Source organism: Sus scrofa, chromosome 6 (assembly GCF_054392235.1).
Source record: "Sus scrofa isolate SSC_HxYL_T2T_F1_AM1 chromosome 6, Sscrofa_HxYL_maternal_Yorkshire_Landrace_v2.0, whole genome shotgun sequence".
In the NCBI taxonomy this organism is placed as follows: Eukaryota; Metazoa; Chordata; class Mammalia; order Artiodactyla; family Suidae; genus Sus; species Sus scrofa.
The window spans coordinates 18,082,448-18,107,552 of NC_139388.1; the positions used below are offsets into that span (position 1 = coordinate 18,082,448).

At 35.4% G+C, this 25,105-nt stretch overlaps 1 protein-coding gene across 28 annotated transcripts in view; it reads right to left on the reverse strand.

Annotated features, from left to right (window-relative positions):
• The window catches only part of NFAT5 (nuclear factor of activated T cells 5), a 126,704-nt gene that overhangs the window by 38,804 nt on the left and 62,795 nt on the right, over window positions 1-25,105 (reverse strand). For 6 of the 28 annotated variants that reach the window (XM_084959720.1, XM_084959719.1, XM_013988503.3 and 3 more), the window contains 4 exons: window positions 17,725-18,283; window positions 11,968-12,160; window positions 9,480-9,670; window positions 7,324-7,496 (listed from right to left, as the gene is read on the reverse strand). In XM_084959720.1, coding sequence (XP_084815846.1) covers window positions 7,324-7,496; window positions 9,480-9,670; window positions 11,968-12,160; window positions 17,725-18,283 — 1,116 coding nt within the window. Of the gene's footprint in view, window positions 1-7,323; window positions 7,497-9,479; window positions 9,671-11,967; window positions 12,161-15,941; window positions 16,076-17,724; window positions 18,284-18,730; window positions 18,793-24,523; window positions 24,637-25,105 lie in introns of those variants that run through there. The other 22 variants (XM_084959737.1, XM_084959732.1, XM_084959735.1 and 19 more) reach the window with 6 other exon arrangements.

Genomic DNA, 25,105 nt, shown 5'->3' on the forward strand with positions numbered 1-25,105 from the left:
ATATTTATACAGTTTCCTCTGCCCAGAATGACCTCCCTGTACACTCCCTTCTGTCTGGCTTACTTCTATTTGTCCTTCAGGGTACAGTACATGTTTTTACCATTTCTAAACACTCTGGATTAGATGTTCTTTTCTATGTTTCCACTGTATCCTATTCAAGTATGTACTACAGCCTCTATAGTACTTTATAATATAATAGGAAGTTTACTTGCCTATTTTTCCCCCAGACTATTTACATTGTATATATGACTGACAGAATGGCAATAAGGCATTATTTTCTTAGAATATAGCACTGTTTCTATGAACTAAATTATAGCCTCAATAAACACAACTGTTTTTTTTTTTTTTAAAAGCTCATCTGAACAAATTTACTGTCTCCCAAAATTTGCCTGAATATGGAAAATTTTAAGCAGTGTATCACAGTTTGTTTTTAAAAATGAGTCGAAGAGGAGTTCCTCTATGATGTAGCAGTTTAAGGATCCAGTGTTGTCACTGTAGCAACCTGGGTCACTTTCGTGGTACAGGTTCAATCCCTGGCCCAGGAACTTCTAAATGCTGTAGGTGCGGTCGGAAAAAAAAAAAAAAAAAAAAAAAAAAAGTGTGTGTGTGTATATGTCAAATAAAATCACTAAGGAACAGAGACAAAATGATGATCAAACTAAAACAAAGAATTCAATATCTGTCAATATTTTCAGAACACTGATATTACAACAGGGAGTGGAAGTACAGAGAAAAAAAATTTTTTAACTATTTTCTATGAGTTATAAGATAGATTTAAGAGAAATGTTAAGCAAGAAACTGTCTACCACATGATTCAACAATTCCACTTCAAGGCATATATCCAAGATAATTCTAAAACATACGCCCACACAAAAACTTGTACACAAAGGTTCATAGCAACATTGTTCATAACAGCCAAAAGATGGAGACAACTGAAATGTCCATCACTGGATGAATGGATAAACAAAATATGGTATATTCAAACAATGGAATGTCACTGGGGAATAAAAAGGAATGAAATATTGATATATGCTACAATATCAATGGACCTTAAAAACACTGTGCTAAAGTGAAAGCCAGACAAAAAGGCCACAAAATGTATGACTTAATTTATGGGAACTCCTATAGGGTTTCTTTTTGAGGTGGTGATTAAAAATGACCCAAAATTAGGAGTTTCTGTTGTGGCTCGGCAGTAACGAATCTAACTAGTATCCATGAGGATGCAGGTTTGATCCCTGGCCTCGCACAGTGGGTCACAGTGGGTTAAGGATCCGGTGTTGCTGTGAGCTGATGTGTACTGTAGGTCACCGATGTAGTGCAAATCCCTCATTGCTGTGGCTATGGCACAGGCTGGCAACTACAGCTCCTGTTTGACCCCCAAGCCTGGTAACTTCCATACGCAGCAGGTGCGGCCCTAAAAAGACAAAAAAAAAAAAAAAAGACCAAAAATTAGATAATGGTGATGATTGTACAATTTTGTGAATACAATAAAAACCATCCAGTTGCACATTTTAAAAGGCTGAATTATATGGTATACAAATTACATCTTTATAATGTAAGCTATTAGAAAAGAAAAAAACAACTGTCTTCTATGGGGCAAAAAGCATGACCCTGATTATATGTAAATTTAAAATAAGCAATTAGGAGTTCCCATCATGGCTCAGTGGTTAACGAATCCGACTAGGAACCATGACGCTGCGGGTTCGATCCCTGCCCTTGCTCAGTGGTTTAAGGATCCAGCATTGCTGTGAGCTGTGGTGTACGCTGCAGACGCAGCTCGGGTCTGGCATTGCTGTGGCTCTGGCATAGGCCAGCGGCTGCAGCTCCAATTAGACCCCTAGCCTGGGAACCTCCACATGCCGCAGGAGCAGCCCTAGGAAAGGCAGAAAGACAAAAAATAAATAAATAAAATAACCAATTAAATGCCTATATGCCAATAATCTAAATGATAAATTATAAGCTATACAACTTAAAAGCTGTATCTACTATTATGTTACAGTTGATCAAAATAAAACCCTTCCTATATCCTATAATAGATACCAGCTCAAAACAATGGATGAATAAAATCAGATGTCTCCTTCAACTGCCATATCCTGCCAATCTTGAACAAATAAGACTTCTTCCCTGTCTTGTTATATAAAAAGTGAAACAAAATCACTTCTATTCTATTAACAACACTGAATTGTTACCAGGATCAAACAGAATAATGTAGCGTAATTATTAGTGGGAAACTCCATTAGTGTAATAATCACTAAAAAAGAATGACTTAATTATTAAGGAGTCGAAAGCAGGACTTGGGCAGGATTAACCCAGTCCTCTTTCCTCCCCCTTCTACATCTACCTACCTACGCAAAGCATACGTTTTAGACTGTTTGCTGCTGGTTGGTAAAAGACTTGCAATTATAAAGGGCTGCATTGACAGTGGATACACATTTCCTATTTAGACTGAAGAAACTAGTCCTTTTTCTAACAGTTTTATCATTAGTAAAGTTTCATCTCAATTTCCCTAACTCCTAGGTATTTAACTTCAATTACAAAAGAAATATTAACTTCCTAAAACCTCAACTTTATGAACCACAGAGTATAATATAAAGTATTATTCTGAAAGTAGTATTAAAGTTAATGCCTTTTCCTTATTCGTCTAGTCTAATATTTAAGCAAAAATTAAAATGTAATAAAAATTTTTAAATATTTCATTTTGTTGACAGTTAACCAATAAAAGCAAGACTGTCTGACCAACGTATAGACTTCTGCATGGTATATTTAATAAAAACCCATGAAGATTAAGTGGAATTATATTTTGAACCAAGAATGATGACATTCATTAAAAAGAATGACAGATTAAAAAAAAATCATTAACCCATTAGGAGGAATGATCTACACACTCCTGCCTAAACGATTAGATCTATTTAACAGTCACAGAAATACAGAAGTATTTTAAGCTAGTTATACTATATGTTTTAAGAAAAAAATCAGTCTGCATGAAATTCTACAAAAACAGTAACAGTAAAATCAAATGTGAACACTATCATGCAAACGTAACAGCAAACTAATGACTATTTTACCACTTTCTCTTCTAAAAGACGGAACTATTACTGCAAAGGTACCTCTGTCTTTAAAAGAAAGTACTGCCCATATTTAATTCAATTTCTCCAAGAAGATGGCAAGGTAAGTGCCAAATGGTCAATTAAAGGGATAAAATATATATACTATGCATTCAAAATAAATAAATGCAAAAGTAAATAGAAGGTACAAGATAGGTATTCAAGTAAAATCTCCTAATATAAATTGAGATCTCCCTAAATTCATAAAAAGTCTAAATTATGCAACATAAATCCCATTGGTAGAGGAAACAGTTTTCTTTTTTTTTTTTTTTGTCTTTTGTCTTTTTTGTTGTTGTTTTGTTGTTGTTGTTGTTGCTATTTCTTGGGCCGCTCCCGCGGCATATGGAGGTTCCCAGGCTAGGGGTTGAATCGGAGCTGTAGCCACCGGCCTACGCCAGGGCCACAGCAACGCGGGATCCGAGCCGCATCTGCAACCTACACCACAGCTCACGGCAACGCCAGATCGTTAACCCACTGAGCAAGGGCAGGGACCGAATCCGCAACCTCATGGTTCCTAGTCAGATTCGTTAACCACTGCGCCACGACGGGAACTCCGGAAACAGTTTTCTAATATAATTTTGTACTATAACCATAGTCCTAACAATCCAGAGGCTATGGCGTGGATGAAATGAATCATTCAACATTGTTTGAGCACGGCAATTTTAAGTGATTGTGGCAATATAGCACAGTGGCTAAAAGAAGAGGCTTTTAATCCTGGTCTTAGTATTTATTAGTTGTGTGACCTTAAGGAAGTTATTTATTTAATCTCTTTAAGTTTTCATTTCATCAACTGTAGACTAGAAGCCACAAAAGGTGATGGTGAGGGTTAATGATACAATGCTTATAAAGTGGTTAATAAAATTCCCAGCATAAAGTTAGAGTTGAAAACATTGGTTGTTTTTTTTTTTTGTTTTTTTTTGCTTTTTAGGGCCTCACTAGTTGCATATGGAAGTTCCCAGGCTAGGAGTCAAATTGGAGCTGCAGTTGCCAGCCTATACCACAGCCACAGCAGCTCGGAATTTGAGCTGCGTCTATGCAGCTAAACTGAAGTTCATGGCAACCCTGGATCCTTAACCCACTGAGCGAGGCCAGGGATCGAACCTATGTCCTCATGGATACTAGTTGGATTTGTTTCTGCTGCAACACAATGGGAATCCTGTAATTTTTATTATTAGCTATATATGCATTCCATGGGTATGCGGCTGCTTCTTATGACTATCATATCTATCCCAGACACAGCCTCCCAAGGACATAATACTTTTTTGCAATGTGAACATATATTACCATTAATGGTGATAATTAACAAATAATAATTACAGATGAAAAGTTTCAGAAAACCATGTTTCCTATTTCTTTTGTATTATCTATCTTTAGCTGGATATATTTATACTTCAACAGTACTTTTTTTTTTTTTTTTGTCTTTTGTCTTTTGTTGCTGTTGTTGTTGCTATTTCTTGGGCCGCTCCCGCGGCATATGGAGGTTCCCAGGCTAGGGGTCCAATCGGAGCTGTAGCTGCCAGCCTACGCCAGAGCCACAGCAACGCGGGATCCGAGCCGCGTCTCCGACCTACACCACAGCTCACGGCAACGCCGGATCGTCAACCCACTGAGCAAGGGCAGGGACCGAACCCGCAACCTCATGGTTCCTAGTCGGATTCGTCAACCACTGCGCCACGACGGGAACTCCTCAACAGTACTTTAATTAAATAGGAGATGAAGAAATGAAATGAAAAAAAGAAACAAAGTTGGCAACTATTCCTCAGCTCCTACTAAGGCAGTATGATCTGAATTATCTAGCATATCCTGGATCTGGCCTTCAGAATGTGGCTATGGTCATGTTCAAAGTATGATATCACATAAAAGAACTACATCATGCCCCATTAAAACTGAAGCTACATCCTAACAATATTCAAGTTGAGACATACTGCGGATTATAGTAAATTAGCACCCAAATTAGAAAAGTTTTAAAACCATCAACAGATTATTTCTTCTGTCCCTATCTGAACACAAAAGAATGGACATGGAATCTACAAACTTTATTTTATTTTATTTTTCGCCTTTTTTTTTTTTTGCTATTTCTTGGGCCGCTCCCGCGGCATATGGAGGTTCCCAGGCTAGGGGTCTAAACGGAGCTGTAGCCACCGGCCTACGCCAGAGCCACAGCAACGCGGGATCCGAGCCGCGTCTGCAACCTACACCACAGCTCGCGGCAACGCCGGATCGTCAACCCACTGAGCAAGGGCAGGGACTGAACCCGCAACCTCATGGTTCCTAGTCGGATTCGTTAACCACTGCGCCACGACGGGAACTCCAGAATCTACAAACTTTAAAAGCAGCATAGTTATAATTGAACATCATCTAGAGGAAATACTAGTATTAAAATAAAATTTTCATAATAATGAAAAATAGAGAAATCCGAGCTTTTCTTGAGATCAGAATATTTATCACTTTCTTTTTAAAATTAGGCTGTTTGGGAGTTTCCATTATGGCTCAGCAGGTTATGAGCCTGACTAGTATCCATGAGGATGTAGGTTTGACCCCTGGCCTCACTCAGTGGGTTAAGGATTCAGTGTTGCTGAGAGCTGTGGTGTAGGTCACAGAAGTGGCTCACATCTGATGAGGCCGTGGTGTAGGCCAGCAGCTTCAGCTCTGATTTGACCCCTGGCCTGGGAATTTCCATGTGTGGCAAGTGTGGCCCTAAAGAAAAAATAAAATAAAAGTTTAAAAATAAAATAAAAGTAGGGTGTTTGCTAAGATAAAGTACAGATATAATCACTGCTGAGATGAATTAAAAGAAAGTGAAAAATAAAATCTACTAAGAGTGAATAATTTGACAAAACTAAGCTACAATTAAAGAGCAACAGCTCCGTAACTGTCCAAGGCAGTAATACCCATAACAATCCAAGAGGAAATTTAAGTGAATGGAACTCAGTCTCTTCTGCTCTTCTGAATTCCAAAGTAAGGCCAAAGAAAATTACATAATGAAAATCTTGGAGTTTCTGCCATGGCACATCAGGTTAAGAATCTGACTACAGTGGCTTGGGTCATTGTGTTACGGCAGATACCCAGCAGCCCTGCGCTGCAGTGTATCAGCTCTGGCGACAGCCCCGTGGCTGTAGCGTACCAGCTCCGGCAGCTTTGCGGCTGCAGTGGATCAGCTCTTTTACCCGGCGAGAAACCAAGCGAGCACTCGGAGAGTTGGAGAACTCAGTTTTATTACGCCGGCGGGCTCAGTGGAGATCGCTCTCCAGAGTCTGAGCCCGGAAGAAGGGTTTCACAAGGCTTTTATGGGCTATGTCTTCCGGGTCCAAGCTTGACTAGTTGGACTGGAGTGACGTCAGGCAAGGTAGTAGATGCGGAAGCAGATGCATGGGGGAGGACTGGTTGGGGCAGTTGGCTAGACTTTGCTTAGTCATCATGGCTGGGGTCTCTCCTTTCTACATTTTATTGGGACATTTTCTCCTACAATTGCAGAGGTGCGGATTCAATCCCCAGCCCCATGCAGTGGGTTAAAGGATCTGGTGCTGTGGCGTGGGTCACAGCTATGTCTTGGATTTAATCCCTGGCTTGGGAACTTCCAGATGTGACCACAACACTTAAAAAAAAAAGAAAAGAAAAGAAAAAGAAAATCTTCTTAAGGGATGTAGAAAGGACAGTTTTTCCTATTAATTACTTGTAATAATACTCATTACAAGGAAACCAGACTGTGGTGAAGCACATACAACATGATTGAATTTAAACACATACACACGTCATTTATTTTCTATGCCAAGGTTAGCAAAATAAGAACTTCATTTCCCTTTATACTATACTTTAATTTGGAACCAAAACTCCAACTGCTCTATATTTACAAACTTCTGCTGACCTTACTGTTTCTTTTGTTCTAACACAAAACACTTAGAATCACAGCAATTAATCACACAATGAAGATGCTGTGAAAATCCTCTGGCTTTGCAATTTACTTCAGGCAAACTATTCAAATTACTTTTTAAATCATTACAGAATGATAATAGGAAACTACAAACTGCTACATACCTTTCGAATTTTATTAGAAATCACCCACCTTTAGTTTAGTCCAGAAAATTTGACTATAGCTTTTAAAGTGTTTCAAATTTTACATGATCACAAACTGGAGAATGGAAAATTTAGAGATGTCTGAAAGATTAATAGAAAATGAAAAGGCCTCAGATATTTAATATCTCTATGTTTTCTTACTTACTACATAAAATTGGAGAGGAAGGTGTTTGCAGTGTCAAAGTAGAGCCATCTTTCCTTGTGATATTTACTCGAAAAACCAATCTGGCACGAGTGCTTTTTTTCTTGGAACCAGCAATTCCTATTCTGGCTTCAACGTCAGCATTCCTCAACTTCAATATCCCCACACAGTCCACCCTAACACAGAAAAAAAATATATTAACTGGCATTTTCTGTTGTATAAGTAGTACAATATAGTACTATATATATATATATATATTTTTTTTTTTTTTTTTTTGGTCTTTTATCTATTTATGGCCGCACCTACAGTATATGGAGGTTTCCAGGCTAGGGGTCGAATCTGAGCTGTAGCCGCCAGCTTATGCCACAGCCACAGCAACACCAGATCCTTAACCCACTGAGTAAGGCCAGGAATCAAACTCACAATCTCATGGTTCCTACTCAGATTCGTTTCCACTGCAACACAACGGGAACTCCAGTAGTACAATATTCTTAATCGAAAAAGTTTTTTTAAAAATAATTTGATTCCTTATAAAATTTTTGAACATGTGATATAATCATATAGTTCCAAATTTTAAAAGTACAGGAAGGTAAATTCTGATCAACTTTTCATTTATAATAATAATGCAAAAAAGAATAGAGAAGTAAAAGGCCTATTTCAAAATCTGAACAAAAGTAATTGTTTACAAGAGATTTTTTTTGCTTTGAAAATTTAATTTAGCTTCTTTCTTTTTGCAGCTAATTCAGATATTAAAATGGAGGGGATGAATTTTACTTGAAAAAAAATTAGTAACTGTCTCACCCCAAAATGGAACATATTCGGTCATTAAAACATATGCTGTAAGTAATATTTAATGTTATGGGAAAATGCTCATGATAAGCAAGATTCAAAATAGTAAATACAGTACTACTTCAATTTTATCAGAAAAAAAAAATGGAAAAATAAATGTAGAAATAGTAGTTAGTTCTGGGTAATTAGTAATTAGTTGGCTTTTGAGGGACATATTTTTTAGCATTTTATTATTACTAATTTTTACTTGTTTTATTATTCTGTATTTTCAGCTTACACTCTCTACCTTCCACCATAATAATCTATAATTTCAAGTTAAAAAAATAAATCTTTACAAAGTATGTTTCAAAATTTCCCTTTTCCAATCATCTTCTTACTAAACTTATTCCCCCAAACCCCTAAAAACCAAGTAGACAATAGTTCTTTAGCTATCCAATGTAAATAAATTACAACACAGGTATATTCCATATCAGTATTTGTTGCTGTTATGGTTCTTCTTTAGGATTAAAGATCCTAACAAAAGGATTAAGGAAAAAAAAATTAATTTAAATCATTAACATTTCTAATATTTCTCAGTTAATGAAAATGCATGAGATGAAAAACAGGTAGGACTAGGACATAATTTTTTTAACACAGGAAAATAGAAACAAAAGGTAAATTTAAACCAGCAATATGTTTTTTCATACCAAGATGGGTCAAGGTACCATGAATAGTCTCTGTCAGTTTCTACTGAAAACACTAAGGAAATGGAATTTAGGAAAGTACATCAAACTGCCTATAATTTTATTTTTTAATGTTAATATCATTAATTCCAATGTGTAAGTTTGGATTATTCTCCAAAAAGCCAGCATTCCACCTGGCTTTTATATCCTGGCCTTTCACCATGAGAATTCTTTGGTAAAGGACAAAAGAATCCCCATTTTCAGCATTACCATTCTGCAATAATCTATTCCTTTTTTTTTTTTTTTTTTTTTTGGTCTTTTTTTTTTGCTATTTCTTGGGCCGCTCCCGAGGCATATGGAGGTTCCTAGGCTAGGGGTTGAATCGGAGCTGTAGCCACCGGCCTACGCCAGAGCCACAGCAACGCGGGATCCGAGCCGCGTCTGTGACCTACACCACAGCTCAGGGCAACGCCGGATTGTCAACCCACTGAGCAAGGGCAGGGACCGAACCCGCAACCTCATAGTTCCTAGTCGGATTCGTTAACCACTGCGCCACGACGGGAACTCCCTAATCTATTCTTTTTATCTGTAATGTTTAAAACATTTTGTACAATGCTAAAAATCTTTTATACATTAGAAACGAAAAATTTTTCCTGCCTACCACAAAAATGTAATGACCAATAAAAACATTATTTACTAAGTACTCACGCCAGTGTCATATTGTTGCTTGGATCAAGGCCAACTTCTATAACAGTCGTGCCTTCGATGTCTACTTCTTTGCAGGGAGTTGTATTTCGCCCAGTTACCCTGCAGGCCTGATAAAATCCATGTGGCTTCACTCGACCAGAATCGTTGCCCACAAACACTTGCAACACTACTGGCTCATTATGGCCTTCCAGCTGGAGTGAGATAACACGGATCATAAACATTAATCAGCATTTCAAATAATCTAATTGTGAAACCAAATATTTAAGACAAAGTCCTACATTTATAACTAGATTATAATAAAGAAATATCTCAAATCCTCCAGAAAAACAGAGGTTAAATATTTTCATAAAAGAGAATTAGCTAAGTTTCTGCAGAAAATTCTGTTTTAGTTCTGTAATAATTACATTTTAACTAAAACTTTAGATGTTCAATGATAAATTATCATTTGTAATTAATTTCTTACATCCAGTTAAGAATAAATACCACAATTCTCTAAGGTATTTATAAATTAGACTGCCAAAGAAGCACATTTCCAGTACAGTAATGGAAAACTGTACTAGGGGCATCATTATTATCATTAAGTGAGAGTATATATACTAAATTTTTACTCTTTCAAAGCTGTTTGACTAGGAAACTATTTGAAGTTCACCTATTTTAATAATAGGGAAATGAAGCTCATTTTCATAGACTAGATGTATACAAACAACATCGCAAAAATCCTAGGCCAAAACATTATGAAAAACTGCTGGTTCGAATGAGGATCTTTGGGTTATTAGAGGTTTCTAGCAAGCCTTCATAAATTAAATTATAATTTGTATGCTGAAGAATAAATATTTAAAACAGGTTTTGGGAACAAATGTTTCCAATGCTAGTTCGTGATAAAGTTTATAGTTAAACATTGAAGCTGCTAATATAGAATGCAGAAAATCACAAACTTGTAGAATGTACATTAAAGCGCTTAAAAAAACCTCATATAACTTTTCTATCCAAGAATAGCTATACCTCTGTATGTGTATTGTTATAATGAGTCAAATAAGCAGGCAAATAAGCAGTCTACCCAAACCGTTAATCAGCAGTAGCTAGAACAGTGTCTGGTACATAATAGGGTACAATATTTTGACAATGAATGAATGAGTAAATAAACTTTTAAGATCAGTCAATTTACTTCCTACTATAGGCAATTAATCTAACAATGCTTCTGAAGACAAACCATAACTTAAAGCCAGAGAAATTAGGTTAAAAATATTAACCAAACTATCAAAATGTCTCATTAGACAAATATTTCCACAAAGTATAATTTAAATTTTTCAGTTGCCTATTACTTGTCCTGAATTTGGAGGATTGAAGAAATGTTGGTGTGGTGAGTTAACAGAAGGGTAGGAATGATATTGTATATTGAGTGACTATTAACCGATCTTATAAATGGTCACAAGTTTCTTGATCTGAAGTTTCTACTATTATATAATTCAAGTATAAAACAAAAGGCAGCCCAATTAAATATCATTCAACTAACCCATTTACACCAACTGCGTTTATAAGAATCTATCATATGACTAGCCAAAATTCTTCCCTGTTTAGTATTTTTCAAGGGATAAGAATATTGTTAAACATCCCTTACTCTGTTTTTTTTTTTTTTTTTTCTTAGTCTTCAAAGAGAAATAGTCTTTATAACAAGGTATCCCAGGTGCTAAAATTTAAATGCCCCCTACTTTTTCTTTTAGTCTAAGTTCTGAAAAGGTAAAGACTCAATTGATATCCTGTTTCTTAAACTAAAGACTTAAGTTACCTATTAATCGTCTTTTCTAAGTTGAGTAGTTCTGATTACTTCAGCCACCTAAAAACCTTATTTTCCAAGTCCATGATAATTTACAATATTTCTTTGAGTTCGCTTTACAATTTCTTCTTAAATATAAGGTTTGGGAAGACTCCAATACAGTTGCTACCAATCTCAAATGTAAGGGAAAGGTAAGTCATGTTTTCCATATATTTTACTTGTTAAAACACATCCTCACCTCTCTTTTCGTTTAAACTGAAATTCAAATTACATCAGAGTAACAATATTTAGCCTACAATTCAGTCAGAATTTTACTTTCATTTCTTTCTTTTCTTTTTTTGGTCTTTTTGCCTTTTCTAGGGCCGCTCCTGCGGTATATGGAGGTTCCCAGGCTAGAGGTCCAATCGGAGCTGTACCCACCAGCCTACACCACAGCCACAGCAACGCGGGATCCAAGCTGCGTCTGTGTGACCTACACCACAGCTCACGGCAACACTGGATCCTTAACCCACTGAGCAAGGCCACGGATTGAACCCACAACCTCATGGTTCCTAGTCGGATTCGTTAACCAAGGAGCCACAATGGGAACTCCCTACTTTCATTTCTTATATAGCTAGTAGTTCTATTTTAGGCAGCTTTTATTGTTTAAAAGCAAAATAACTAAAAAGTAAAAGTGGATAAAATTCTCTATATACTGCTAAGTAAAATAACTACCTTTACTGTAGGAAAGCCTTGCTGTGTTCTGTCCTTTACTGAGCCACGACTACCCTCAGTCAGGTATCGAGCTCGGTGCTGGGTCTCAGGTTGTACAACTATCTTCAGCTCCTTTCCCTCACTTTTGACAGGATACTGTCCACACAACATAGGGCTCTTCTTTACTCCAGCTCCTTTTTGGTTTTCCAATGTTCTGAGAAGTCAAAGCACAATGTGGAAAAGGGATCAATAAGAGTTTTCTACAAAAGTCATCTAAGGAGAAGGAAGAAAGAGAATAGGCAAGAACATTAAAAACAACTGATTATCTTACTGACAAAGTAAAAGGCAGCCTAAGGGATGATACATTCCATAGAATTGAAATATTTGTAATAAAGTTGGACAGAGAAGACAAAGAACACATATGTGTGGCAGGAGGAAGGGAGGAAGACTAAATGCAATAAACCAAGAAAAACAGGAAAGAGAATAGCTAATGTCACTATAACCTTTCACAGTGTACTTCAGTCAAAATGAAGTTTAAAAATTACACACATGTGTGTTACATAAAGCTACAAAATTACCATTATTTTCTAGTAACACTTGCAAAGCAAAAGAAAAGTAGGGATAGCAAAAACAAATGAACAACAAAAAAAAGGCCTTTAAAAAACCAAAGGTACATATAGCATATTCTTCTGAATATCTTCCTCAGAACATCAAATTGGAAAAATTATAAATAAAAAAATCAGTGACTCAGTTTTTATCGGGAAATTAGCTTTAGTCTAAACAATCTTTCCCAGAAGTTTAATTTCTCAAAGTATTTTTATTTGTGATTTGCTAAATAAACAAACATTTGGCATATTAAAAAAAATGTAATCTGGGCTTTACAGATAGGCAATCTAATTTTTAAAAAGTTGTGTTTCTAATGTTTATTTGTATATAATGCATTTGTTATTCAGAATGTATGTTCAAAGAAAAATATTTCAAATGGTGGATAGGACTTCAGGTCAACACATTAATCTAATCAGTGCTTACACATTTAGTATTGTAAATGTGTGATAAAAATAAAGAGCAAAGAATATTATTAGTTTAAAAATTACCTATGCATATTTATATTTAAAAATAGAGTCAGGGCCTATAATGCTTTCCAAATGACTCTCCCAGTCCTAAATTTACACTTGAGTTGAGGATACAAGAGCCAAGAGATTACCTTGGACAAAATCCCCTCCAAAAGCAAACAGGTCCCAGGAGGACTATTATGACTTAAACATAGAGGAGGAGTTTCTACTGCAGTGCAGTGAGTTAAGGACCCAGCGTTTGTCTCTGTGGCAGTATGGGTTCAATCCCTGGCCCAGCACAGTGGATTAAGTAAGAATCTAGCATTGCCACAGGCGTGGCCTGGATCCCATCTCTGGCCCAGGAACTTCCATATCCTGCAAGTGCAGCCAAAAAACAAACAAAAGAAAACATAGAGGAGCAATAGTAGGTAAGCGGGCTGTGTGTGTTGGGGTGTGCACAGCATACGGAAATTCCGAGGCCATGAAGTAAATCTGCGCCACAGCAGCAACCGGTGCAGCAACAACACCAGATCCTTAATCCACTGCACCTCAGGAGAAATCACTAAGCAGTCTTAAACCTAGGGCTAATGTTTACCCTCTATTTCTAAACAAGTTGTTGCCTGAGTCAGAAGAAAGGCTATACTCTCAATGGAAGCTGGGGTTGGGGTGAACCCATGGCTAAGAGTGGGACAGAGGAAAGAAGAATGCAAAGGAATGCAGTAAGACTGACTGGATGAAAGGAAGGGTTTTGAGGGGAAGTACTATGCTCAGTCATCTGCATATTTCCTAAACTCTGTGCAATTCCTGAAACAAAAGATGCTGAAAAAAGTATTTGTTGATGAAGACAAACTTGTTGATGACGTTTGACATAATTAAGTCAAAGATTACCCATGTAAGTAATTTAAAAGGCCCTGGAAGAATTCTATGAACAATTCTATTCTATGAACAAAAGTACTGAACTGAAGCTGGAACAAAGGGCAATAAATCCTATTTTTTTCATCATTCTGGGTAGAAATTAAAATATTTGCACTGAATAAAATGTGTAGTACTTTGCATATGAAATTCTATAATGAACTGTTTTTTACTCATTTTATTTTTTATTGATTTATTTTCTCTTTTTAGGGCTCCACCTGTAGCAAAAGGAAGCTCCTGGGGTAGGAGTCGAATCAGAGTTGTAGCTGCAGCCTACACCACAGCCACAGCAATGCCAGATCCAAGCCTCATCCTCAACCTATGCAGCAGCTTGTGGCAATGCCACATCCTTAACCCACTGAGTAAGGCCACAGATTTAACCCCGCATCCTCAGTGACACTATGTCACGTTCTTAACCCACTGAGCCAAATGGGAACTCGTGCTTTTTACCCATTTTAAAAGACAAAGCAAAAATATTCATTCACTGAAACTATGTAAAAACATCCCCCAAATAACCACTGAAAGGGAACAAAAGAAAATATAGCAAAATGCTAATAGGAGTTACACTGAGTTACTAGATTATATGTTATTTATTTTCCTGAATTTTCCAATGATTATAATTAACACCTATTTATTTTATAATAGAAAAGGGAACACTTTGGTCTGAAATATAAGGAAAATTTAGCAGATCATTACTTTGGCAAGTTACTACTTTTATTTATTTTTTTATCTTTTGCTTTTTAAGGCCAGCCCACAGCATAGGGAGGTTCCCAGGCTAGGGGTCCAATTGGAGCTATAAGCGTTGGCCTACACCACAGTCCCAGCAACGCCAGATCCTTAACCCACTGAGCAAAGCCAGGGATCGAACCTGAAACATTATGGTTCCTAGTTGGATTCGTTTCCACTGGGCCATGATGAGAACTCCTGCTTTTATTTTTATACATATTTTTCTCTTTATGGCTGCATCTGCAGAATATAAGTTCCCAGGCCAGGGGTTGAACTGGAGCTGCAGCTACAAGCCTACACCACAACCATGGCAACACCAGATCCAAACCCCATCTGCAACCTACATGTTAGCTTGTGGCAACACCAGATCCTTAACCCACCGAGCTAGGCCAGGGATGGTACTGGTATCCTCCCAGAGACAATGTCCGTCCTTAACCTGCTGAGCCACTTCAGGAAATCCCAAGATACGGTTTCTACACTCACTTATGTTAGCCACGCTAATACTTATGAGGGTGAACAGATGATAGTTAATTTTACTATCTCAGTAAAATAAAATGTTTCATTTGGGATGAAGACCATTGAGTAAGTTGCTGAAGTATATGCATTATGACTTAAAGAAGAACAGCACATGTAATCAAACAATTTCTGAAATAATACATTTAAAAGACCTTAAAACTAACTTTATTCTTAAAGTTTAAACATACAGTGAAATACATACATATTTAGATCTCTAGCTGTGTCAAACAATAAAAACATCAACTAATTCTTAGAAAAGCAGTCATTCAAGTTACTAGTTTTTAAGGCATTTTTGGCTTCATTTCATTGTTGTTGTTTTTGTTTGTTTGTTTTAGGGCCACAGGTGCAGCATAAGGAAGTTCCCAGGCTAGGGGTGGAATCAGAGCTATTGCTGCCGGCCTACACCACAGCCATAATAAGGCAGGATCTGAGCCACGTCTGCAACCTACACCACAGCTCATGGCAACGCTGGATCCTTAACCCACTGAGCAAGGCCAGGGACCGAACCTTGGTCCTCATGGATGCTAGTTAGATTCGTTTCCACTGAGCCACAACAGAAACTCCCTATAAATTGTAAATCTATGGCAAAATTTCTTTCATATTTCTAACATCTTTCTTACTGAAGAATACAGGACTTTAGTCTGAGATCCTCTTAACAACTGTTTTCAAAGGCCTATTTTTCTGTATTTACATATGGTTTTACCCTTTCCTCAATATTGTTCTGATAAATTCAAAATTTAAACTTCTTCCATCATTTTCATATGCTAGTGTCAAATATTTTTCCATTACCTAAGAAGCTGGACATTTCTTCTGCTGCTTGATGAGTTTCTGTTCCATGAATTATTTCATGAGAGATTTTTGTCTTGACAAATGTTATTATACTTTCCCTGGGTAACCTCAAATCATTTCTAAGATATATCTATCATACAAAAGCAGAAGCAGAAAAGATGTAGGTCAAGATATCTCTTTAACAGCAACTGCAAATCATGTGTGTTGACTAACTGTAAGCCAAAATTTGTTCTTCATTTGAACCTTAACATTATTTCAGTATAAAGATGAAAATCTCTACTATGGAACTTTAAAAAACCCACTTTCTCAATCAAAGCCCAAATAAACATATATCTATATTAAATGACAGACACACAAGAGCCTTTTAGATCTGTGCTACTATGTTTCAGACATTATTCTACAGGTAATAGTTCTACAAATATTTTCTAGAATTTTTGACCCTGCTAATGGCAACTCTTTAGGAAAAGGTATACCTTGTTTTCTTTTACTAATCTGGACTTCCTAAAAATGGAGACCATTTAAATGTGCATTTTTTATTTAACTACATCACCCCAAGGAATTTTTAAATGAGAGTAGAAAAGTAGTACAGAATAATCATTGCTTAAATGGTAGATAGTACTTTAAAAATATACTGAGAGAATATTTAAGGACAAATATAATATACATTAAGAATATTCTCTATAATACTCAATAGATTTTTAACTTACTGATGTAATCAGTTAGTGAACCAATCAAAAACTTTTCCATCACATTCTGTGACAATCTGAAATGGTGGGAGGTCCTAGATCAACTAAAGGACCTTGCAACCCAAAAAAATAATCTATGAAAATTCTGTGAGTTAAATTGTATCAAACTATGTTGAATATACTGTAGGAAAATCTAATTGAAGTCTAGCAGTTAAATATTACAATAAAAGTATTAAAGGAATTAAAAAGTTAAAAATAAGTCACAGTACTCTGTACTTTAGAAGTGAATATCAATGTAGTTATCAAAATGAGTTTCTGTTCCATGAATTATTTCATGAGAGATTTTTGTCTTGACAAATGTTATTACACTTTCCCTGGTTAACCTACAATGTAGTTATCGAAATATATTTACTGAATGTTGTGAACTGGCAGAGATGAATGAAAGCTCAAATGCGTACCATGATCCTGTTGTATCATTCTTTAGATTACATAATCCAAAATCACAGAAAAAAAATTTAATTTTTTTAAAATCCCAAATTGGTATAATGTATTAAAGAAAAAGTTTAAAATAAATACATGAATCTAAAGTGAGAATCAAACCATCAATTTAGTTTTTTCTTGTTTTCATCAAATAAAAGAAAAAAAGAAAAATAAATTCTAAAATCTTCACAAAAATGGAAACGACTGAACTATATGGAGAGACAATGTAAAAGAGAATACAAACTAGCCCTTTGTAAATGTTTGAGTGGTTTTAGCTAAGCTGTTGCACTGCTAATTATTTCTATGAGTAAAAATATTAAAAATTATTTTAAAATATAAACACATTTGAAATTTAAAAGTTATTTCTAAACATTATTTCCATTTTCTACTACTTAATCATGCTCATACTAAGATACCTATTGGTAAAATCTACTGATACTTTGTTTTCTTCTCTAGTGAAACTTGATTGTAAGTTAAAAATTTCATGTTATTTCAGTGATAAAATTACTATCTTTGCTTTAGATGCAAATTTGGGCTGAGCAATTAAGAAAAATGAATGATTTATTTTTTCGTTTTGCATAATGGTGAGAGAATTTTAAAAAAATGTGAATACCAACCCATTTCCTGCTTTTGAGTTGCCTTTGTTGTCCGTGGTAAGCTGAGAAAGCACATAGTGAGGTGCTTTGGCACTGTCGGCATCAAATATATCCATGTTAGATTCTTCACAATCTCGTCGTTTGACCCCCGGCCTCTGCTTTGGATTTCGTTTTCGTGATTTACGAGGTACCTCAGTGTTATCATTGTAGGAACTGGTGCTCATGTTACTGAAGTTGGAGGGGGAATCCTCCATCCACATACTGCAGCTCTGCTCAGATTCCAATCCACACCCCTCATCCTGGCAGGACATCCGACTGTTATCCAGCAAGTCCTCAGGTGGTGGTGAGATGTACAAGACTGTGTGCCTCTTCGGGGTTGATGGATGCTGCTGAACTGTGTTACTGGTTAACTGCTTTTCACTTACCCCTCGGTTACTTACCCCCAAGGCTGAGGAGCAGCTCTCCACTTGCATAGCCTTGCTGTCGGTGACTGAGGTAGAATAAATGGTAGGGCTGGAAGAGGTGGTAAAGGAGCTGCAAGCACCGCCCATGGAGGAAGAGGAGGGAGCTGAAGAAGCATCTGCAGTGTACAATTTAAGAGTAAATACACTATACATGTTTTCACCTACACTGGCTAGCAGTCCCATTGAAAATGTGATTTGTGAAGTGATTGTTTTTCCCCAAAATGAATAGTTGGAATTTGGTTACATTTTAGAATATAAATGCTTCAAGCAAAACAAGACCTAAGAAATGCAATTTTTTAAAATGCCCAAATAGCATTATTTTACTTGTGTTACAATTGATAAATTTTTTTAAATCTAATTTAATGTTTTAAGCTGTAAAGCAAAAATAAAGCTTTTATTGCCTCGGATAGATTTTCTATTGAATTTTAATCATTTAAAATAATAAAAAAACCCCAATATCGAATATGCTTGTGGTCCACATTCAATGCCAATTAAATAATTCATTATAGAATTTGAAAAGTGGGACTGTGCTTAGCCACAAAATATTAAAATAAGTTTCTAACCTATGAAGCAGAGAACTACAGGTCATTTTTAATGCAGACACTCCCTGCTTCAGAGGCAAATCCTGGAATAAAAATATGAGAAAATAAATGAGAAAAGAGCTGCTGATTATTGCAGATATCAATTATAAAATGAGAAATAAATAGAAAAAATATATAATCAACTGAATTGGGGGCAAAATGGAACTGGTACCATCACTATGACTGCTGTAAAATCTAGAAGAAATAAAAGTGACAAAGGTTTGATTTGGAACATGCTGGGCTGTAAGAAGATTAATAAGCGAGTTAACCACTAATAGTCTCCAGAAGTTGGAAGTGGCAGTTCAAAACCATGATCTCTAAAATACATAAATCCATCCTTTAAGGTAGAATGAAAAGCAGAGTAAGGAGTGATTATTGGATGGATTTTTCTTACAAAGTACTTGATTACACATTCAGCAACTGGTTACCACTGTCTGTTTTTACTCTTTTGATTTTAACTTTTAAGGGAATTTCCTCAGGTGAGGAACAATAAAATATGTTGGCTGAAGTCTAACAAAAAAGAGTTTAAAAAAATCTCTGGAGAGAACCAGAATGAGTTCTCACAAAAAGGTTTTTTGTTTTTTTGTTTTTTTTCCTCCCAATAAAATCATGAATCTATTATGCCTAACAAAAAAACTTAAAAGTAGATCTTTTCAAAATGTGTGGCAACTGGCGGAACAGCTCATTGAAAAATACTACTACTAAGCCCTTCACAACATAATTTCAGGAAGTACACTGATAATGTTAAGGTTGGAAGTCATCTGTCCTATACAATTTTATCTTACATAAGATACAGAAAGGTTTTTAATCATACACACATACAAAAACAGGCAACATGTGACAACTAAAAATGTTTAATAAATCTAGAATTAATTTTTATCTATGTAGCCAAGTGTGCCACTGTCAAAGCGGTATGATAAAACTTAAAACTGTGATATATAGTTACTGGAATTACAACATTCACATCAATTAAGCAAAGAGTGAAATGCAAGAATGCCAATATTAGATAATCAAAAGCCAGTGCCAAAGATCTATTTTTAAATTGAAAACATGTACCAAAACATTAAAATCATTTGAAAAAACTAAATTCATCCACATTTTTTCATTGCTGTCAAAGCTGGAGAATAGTTATTAATATTAGCCATCAATGTGATCTACATAATGCCACACAGAAAAAATTTTCCCAACTACCACATGTTAAAGCGCCTAGAGCAATTAGAAGATACCAGTTCCATTTTCCAGTTTGTATCCCTGTCAAATGCAGTAGCTGAAATTGAAAAATTCAGTCACTTTAAACTGCATTCCAATTTAAACAAAAATTTATCAATTTTGTATCATGCATTAATGCAATGTTTTCTTAGTAAATAAATATTTAAAAAGATTTATAAAAACTACAAAATCTAGATGCTAATGTCAGTGACAGTTTAGGAGCTGATTTGTAGCCACTTTGGGTTTAAATAACAAGCTTTTTCCTTATTTTTTGAAAAATTCTACAGAACTCATTTTAGAAAAAATAGAAAAGGTATTATGTCTAACATTCCTCCATCTGTTCCAACTATTGGCAAAGATCAAACTAAGTTTTTGTGTGTGTATGAGCCTTTCTCATTTTCAGAGAAATACAAGTATGCAGCATGCAGTATTTTCAGGGGAACACAAAGCATGCAGCATCAATGTTGTGGGCTTGTATTTCTATAAAGCAGCTTTCCATCACTTTAATCTGAGTGTCAACTATGCATATGAGAATGCAGAATATAAACATCTCAGGGATCCTGTCCATGACAGATGGAAAATTAGGTGAAATGTAATCATGAATTCAAAAGCAAGTTATGTGGTATTTATGAATTTAATATGCAAGATATAACCTAGCATTGCTCTTTCAGGTATGTATAATTTTATCTTGCAAATTTTGTCAAAAAATCATGGTTATAAAATCCAACTGATTTCACTGTACGTAAATATCTGTTCTGAGACAAATATACCAAACTGTGATCTCACACCCTACGTAAGTTAAAATATTCTATATATTTTCCTTGGATACCTAACACACATTTTAAATATTTTACCTGCAGTTTCCTGGATATATGCACTAAATTTAAAAGTTCATTAGCACAATACTATAAAGGTGAAAACATAAACTCTGTCAGAAGACAGTAGTAAGCATTCTTTAATTCAAAAAAAAAAAATCACTTTTTAAAGGCTACCTCAGTTCAACCCTAAATTACAAAGTTTCTACTCATGTTAAGAGTGTAACAAGTAAGATAATTTTTTAAACTATAAAACTCTTTATGATAGTATCATTGTTTCTCTAATGATGATAAAAATAGTGTGTAAAACCTTTTGCATAAGCATGTTACATTCTGGTTAGCAAGACATCACCTAAGTGCATTAATAATGCCAAGTGAAGTGGTGAAGTAGGGGATAAGACTATGGGCCCCTTGACAGCAAGGACAACATCCTTCTCATATTAGACCGTGCCTCCTGACACCTAACACACTATGACTTGTATACAGTAAAAATTCAATTTTTTAATTTAACTAATTTATGGGATGCCAGTATTTGATATGTATGTTGAGTTATATTAAGTTAAATTGGTAAATAAATGTACCAATGTGTTCATAATGGACACACATTAGGTTTTAAAAAAAAGATTTACTATCTGGATACAGGGAAGGTTCAGGAGTAATAACTTAAGAGTTTAAAAGTAACTACTCATTATTTCTACAAAGAATGTGCTAATAACTTTCTTTCTTGAAACTATATTTAAGCCAAACCACCTCCTTGTGTATTAATCCATAAATGTACTAAAAACAACATTCTTAATATTCCCTATTAAAAAGTAAATGCATAAAATAATAGCATGAACATTTTAGATTTCTAAACACTAGGTTGTCATTTCCAAGTATTCCCAGAAACGCACAAAAGAACATTCCTAGAAATACTTTAAATCTTCTCAAAGTATTTAAAAAAAACTTTTAGTCACTATTACTAAATATCAAGAAATACCTTAACTAATCCTATAGAATTAAAATGCTGACGTAATCCTGCCTCTTCTATAGATTATCTTTTACTTATGATTCTTATATACAAAACATGTAAACTACCCCTCCCCACCTTTTTCGGTTTTGAATCTCCATTTTTATATGTTAGGAATGCAGAGACTATGTTTAACTGTTGCTTATTAAAGTTAAACTCCAACAAAAAAAAGGTTTTAATAATTGTTTTATTTTCTCACCAAGCAGAAGAGTCATAATGTATTCTATTTTATAACCTTATAATTTTGCTTTTTAAATCCCTTAACAATCCTTCATAAAGTTGAAAGTTTTTCTTCTTCTTCTTCTTTTTTTTTTTTTGTCTTGTCTTTTGTCTTTTTAGGGTTGCACCCACAGCATATGGAGGTTCCCAGGCTAGGGGTCCATCTGAGCTGTTGCTGCCAGCCTACGCCAGAGCCACAGCAATGCCAAATCCGAGCCACATCTGTGACCTACACCACAGCCCACAGCAACACCGGATCCTTAACCCACTGAGAAAGGCCAGGGATCAAACCCAAAACCTCATGGCTCCTAGTCGGATTTGCTTCAGCTGCACCACAATGGGAACTGCAAATTGAAAGTTTTCCTTAAATTTCTTCTTAAAATCATTTTGTTACCTGTGTAACATCTGAATAAATTTTTATTGATTTTTCTCTTTTAGGAAAAAATTATCTTTGAACTTCAAAGAATTTTATTTTTCCATATCATTTTCTGTGACCACAGAGAGCACAGTAAACCAAAAGGAAAAAGTTACAGGCCTTTTTTTTTTTTCTTTTTTGGCTTTTTAGGGCTGCACCAGAAGCATATGGATGTTCCCAGGCTAGGGGTTGAATCGGAGCTACAGCTGCTGGCCTACACCACAGCCAAAGCAATGCAGGATCCTTAATCCGCTGAGCAGAGGCCAGGGATCAAACCCGCAACCTCATGGTTTCCCAGTCGGATTCATTTCCGATGTGCCACGACGGAAACTCCATGACAGGCCATTTTTATAAATTACTGACAGAAATTTATAATCTTAAAAGAATAATTTTAAGGAAAGCATTGCATCTATAGTGTTCTATATCTAAATTTAATAATTCTATTATTAGCAAGAGCCGATTACCAGTCCAAATGCCAGTAAGGGTGGTGAATGTAAATTGTATATCTGGCTTCTTTTAAGAATTGATGGAATCATTAAGGTTCATTATGAATATTCAAAGCAGTTGGGATAAAAAGAATAGCAGAAGATATCAACATGGTTATCCCAGAAATTGCAAGTACAGTTGACTTTTGAACAATACAGTGTTGACCTGTGCAGATCCACTTATTCTCAAATTGTTTTCAATAAATACACACTACAATACTATGCAATCTGTGGTTGATTGATTCTGTGGATGCAGAGCCGAGGATATAGAGGGCTGACTGTAAAGTAACAGATCGATTTGTGACTGTGCTACGGGACAGTACCGCTACCCACTTCCACCTCTGTGTTATTCATGGGTCAACTGTATCATTAATTTGATTGGAAGGATAAAGATAGTTTTAAATGGTATCACATATAGAAACTCATGTATGTTTTATATATTGCTTGCTTAAAGTATACTTTATTTATTTATTTATTTATTATTATTATTATTATTATTTTGTCTTTTTTGCCATTTCTTGGGCTGCTCCCGCAGCATATGGAGGTTCCCAGGCTAGGGGTCCAATCAGAGCTGAGCCACCAGCCTACACCAGAGCCACAGCAACGCGGGATCCGAGCTGCGTCTGCGACCCACACCACAGCTCATGGCAACGCCGGATGGTTAACCCACTGAGCAAGGGCAGGGATCGAACCCGCAACCTCATGGTTCCTAGTCAGATTTGTTAACCACTGCGCCACTAAGGGAACTCCTAAAGTATACTTTAAAATTAAGAACTATTAGTTCTAGATTCGTGAAGAAATTAAATTTTCACATTTTAGTTCTTAAAATACCATAAAAAAGAGATGATACTTTATATAGAACTAAACTTTTTATAGAAAGCTTTGAAATTAGAAACATTCTTTAAAGTCCTCAAAAGAAACAAATACCTTTCACTGATTTAAAAAATGACCAAAATGACATTTAACTAAATAAGTTTTCAAGACAAAAATGTGGTCCCTAGCGTTTAAAAATGCACTCTTATTTTATTTTCAACATCAGGGCAAAATCAGTTGAGTTTCCTTTAAAAAGCAATAAAATTTTGCAAGTGTGCTAAGTGAACCAATAGTGGAACAAAGAAGGAGTAAACTACTGACTGTTCAGAAAAATAATAGTAATAATGAAGTTTATCTGGAAATGATTTCTGTTCTAAAACACTGTTCAATCTCAGCTATTCTCTTAAAGTATTTCATTTTTCTTACTGGTAACAGTAACTTTAAATCTAAACATCTTATTTGATAAAAGTCACCAGATACAAGGACATATTTTCAGATCAAAGAAGAAAGATACTGAGAGAAAAAAATTATAAGGTCAACATTCATGTTGCCAAGGGATTAAAAATCTAGAATACACAAAGTGGCTGCAAACCTGCTTTGTCAACACCTTACATGCCAAACTTTGTTCTACTTTTCTTCTTCTTATAATATTAATGTAAAGTTTAAAACTTTACAGAAAGATTTAGTTTCAATCAGTATCAATCCACTATTTAGAGACAAAAAAAAAAAAAAAAAAAAAAAGAAAGGAAGAAAGAAAGGAGGAAAGAAAGAAAGAAAAAAAGACTTAAGAAGTCTGAAAACGAGACCGACCTATACCCTGGGTGAGATTGGATGGGTTAAGTGTCTCTGGCACTATTTGTCTTCACTATTGACAGACACTGTCACACAACCCACCACACGATGCCTGTCTCTGAATGGCGAAGCTAGAATGCAAGTTAAGTGTATTAATAGAAAAAACATCTAGCATCCCAGCATATAAAATAAGCAATCCAGATTACTTTACCAAAAAACAAAAAAACGAAACAAAAAAACAAAAAACAAAAATTGTAGGGTTGATTATTTAATTTACATGTTTAAAACAGTTTCAATTTCCCATCTGTACTTTTCCCACCCAACATAAGTCTACATGCTATAATAATCAATGTTTTAAAACAAACTTTTAAAAATTAAATTATTAACATCCAAATAAGTGCATGTGGGGAAATATTTACTCAAAAAATTTTGTTAACTCATATTCACCAATTAGTTTTCTTGTTTACTAATGCAATCTAATCCATAAGCCAGAATTTTCTCTCTAGTTGTTTTAGGCTGTGCCACTACCCAAAGTCCCTTAAAGAGTAGAAGAGGATATGTGCTGATCAACGCACTCAAGCAGTAAAAAATACCTACATT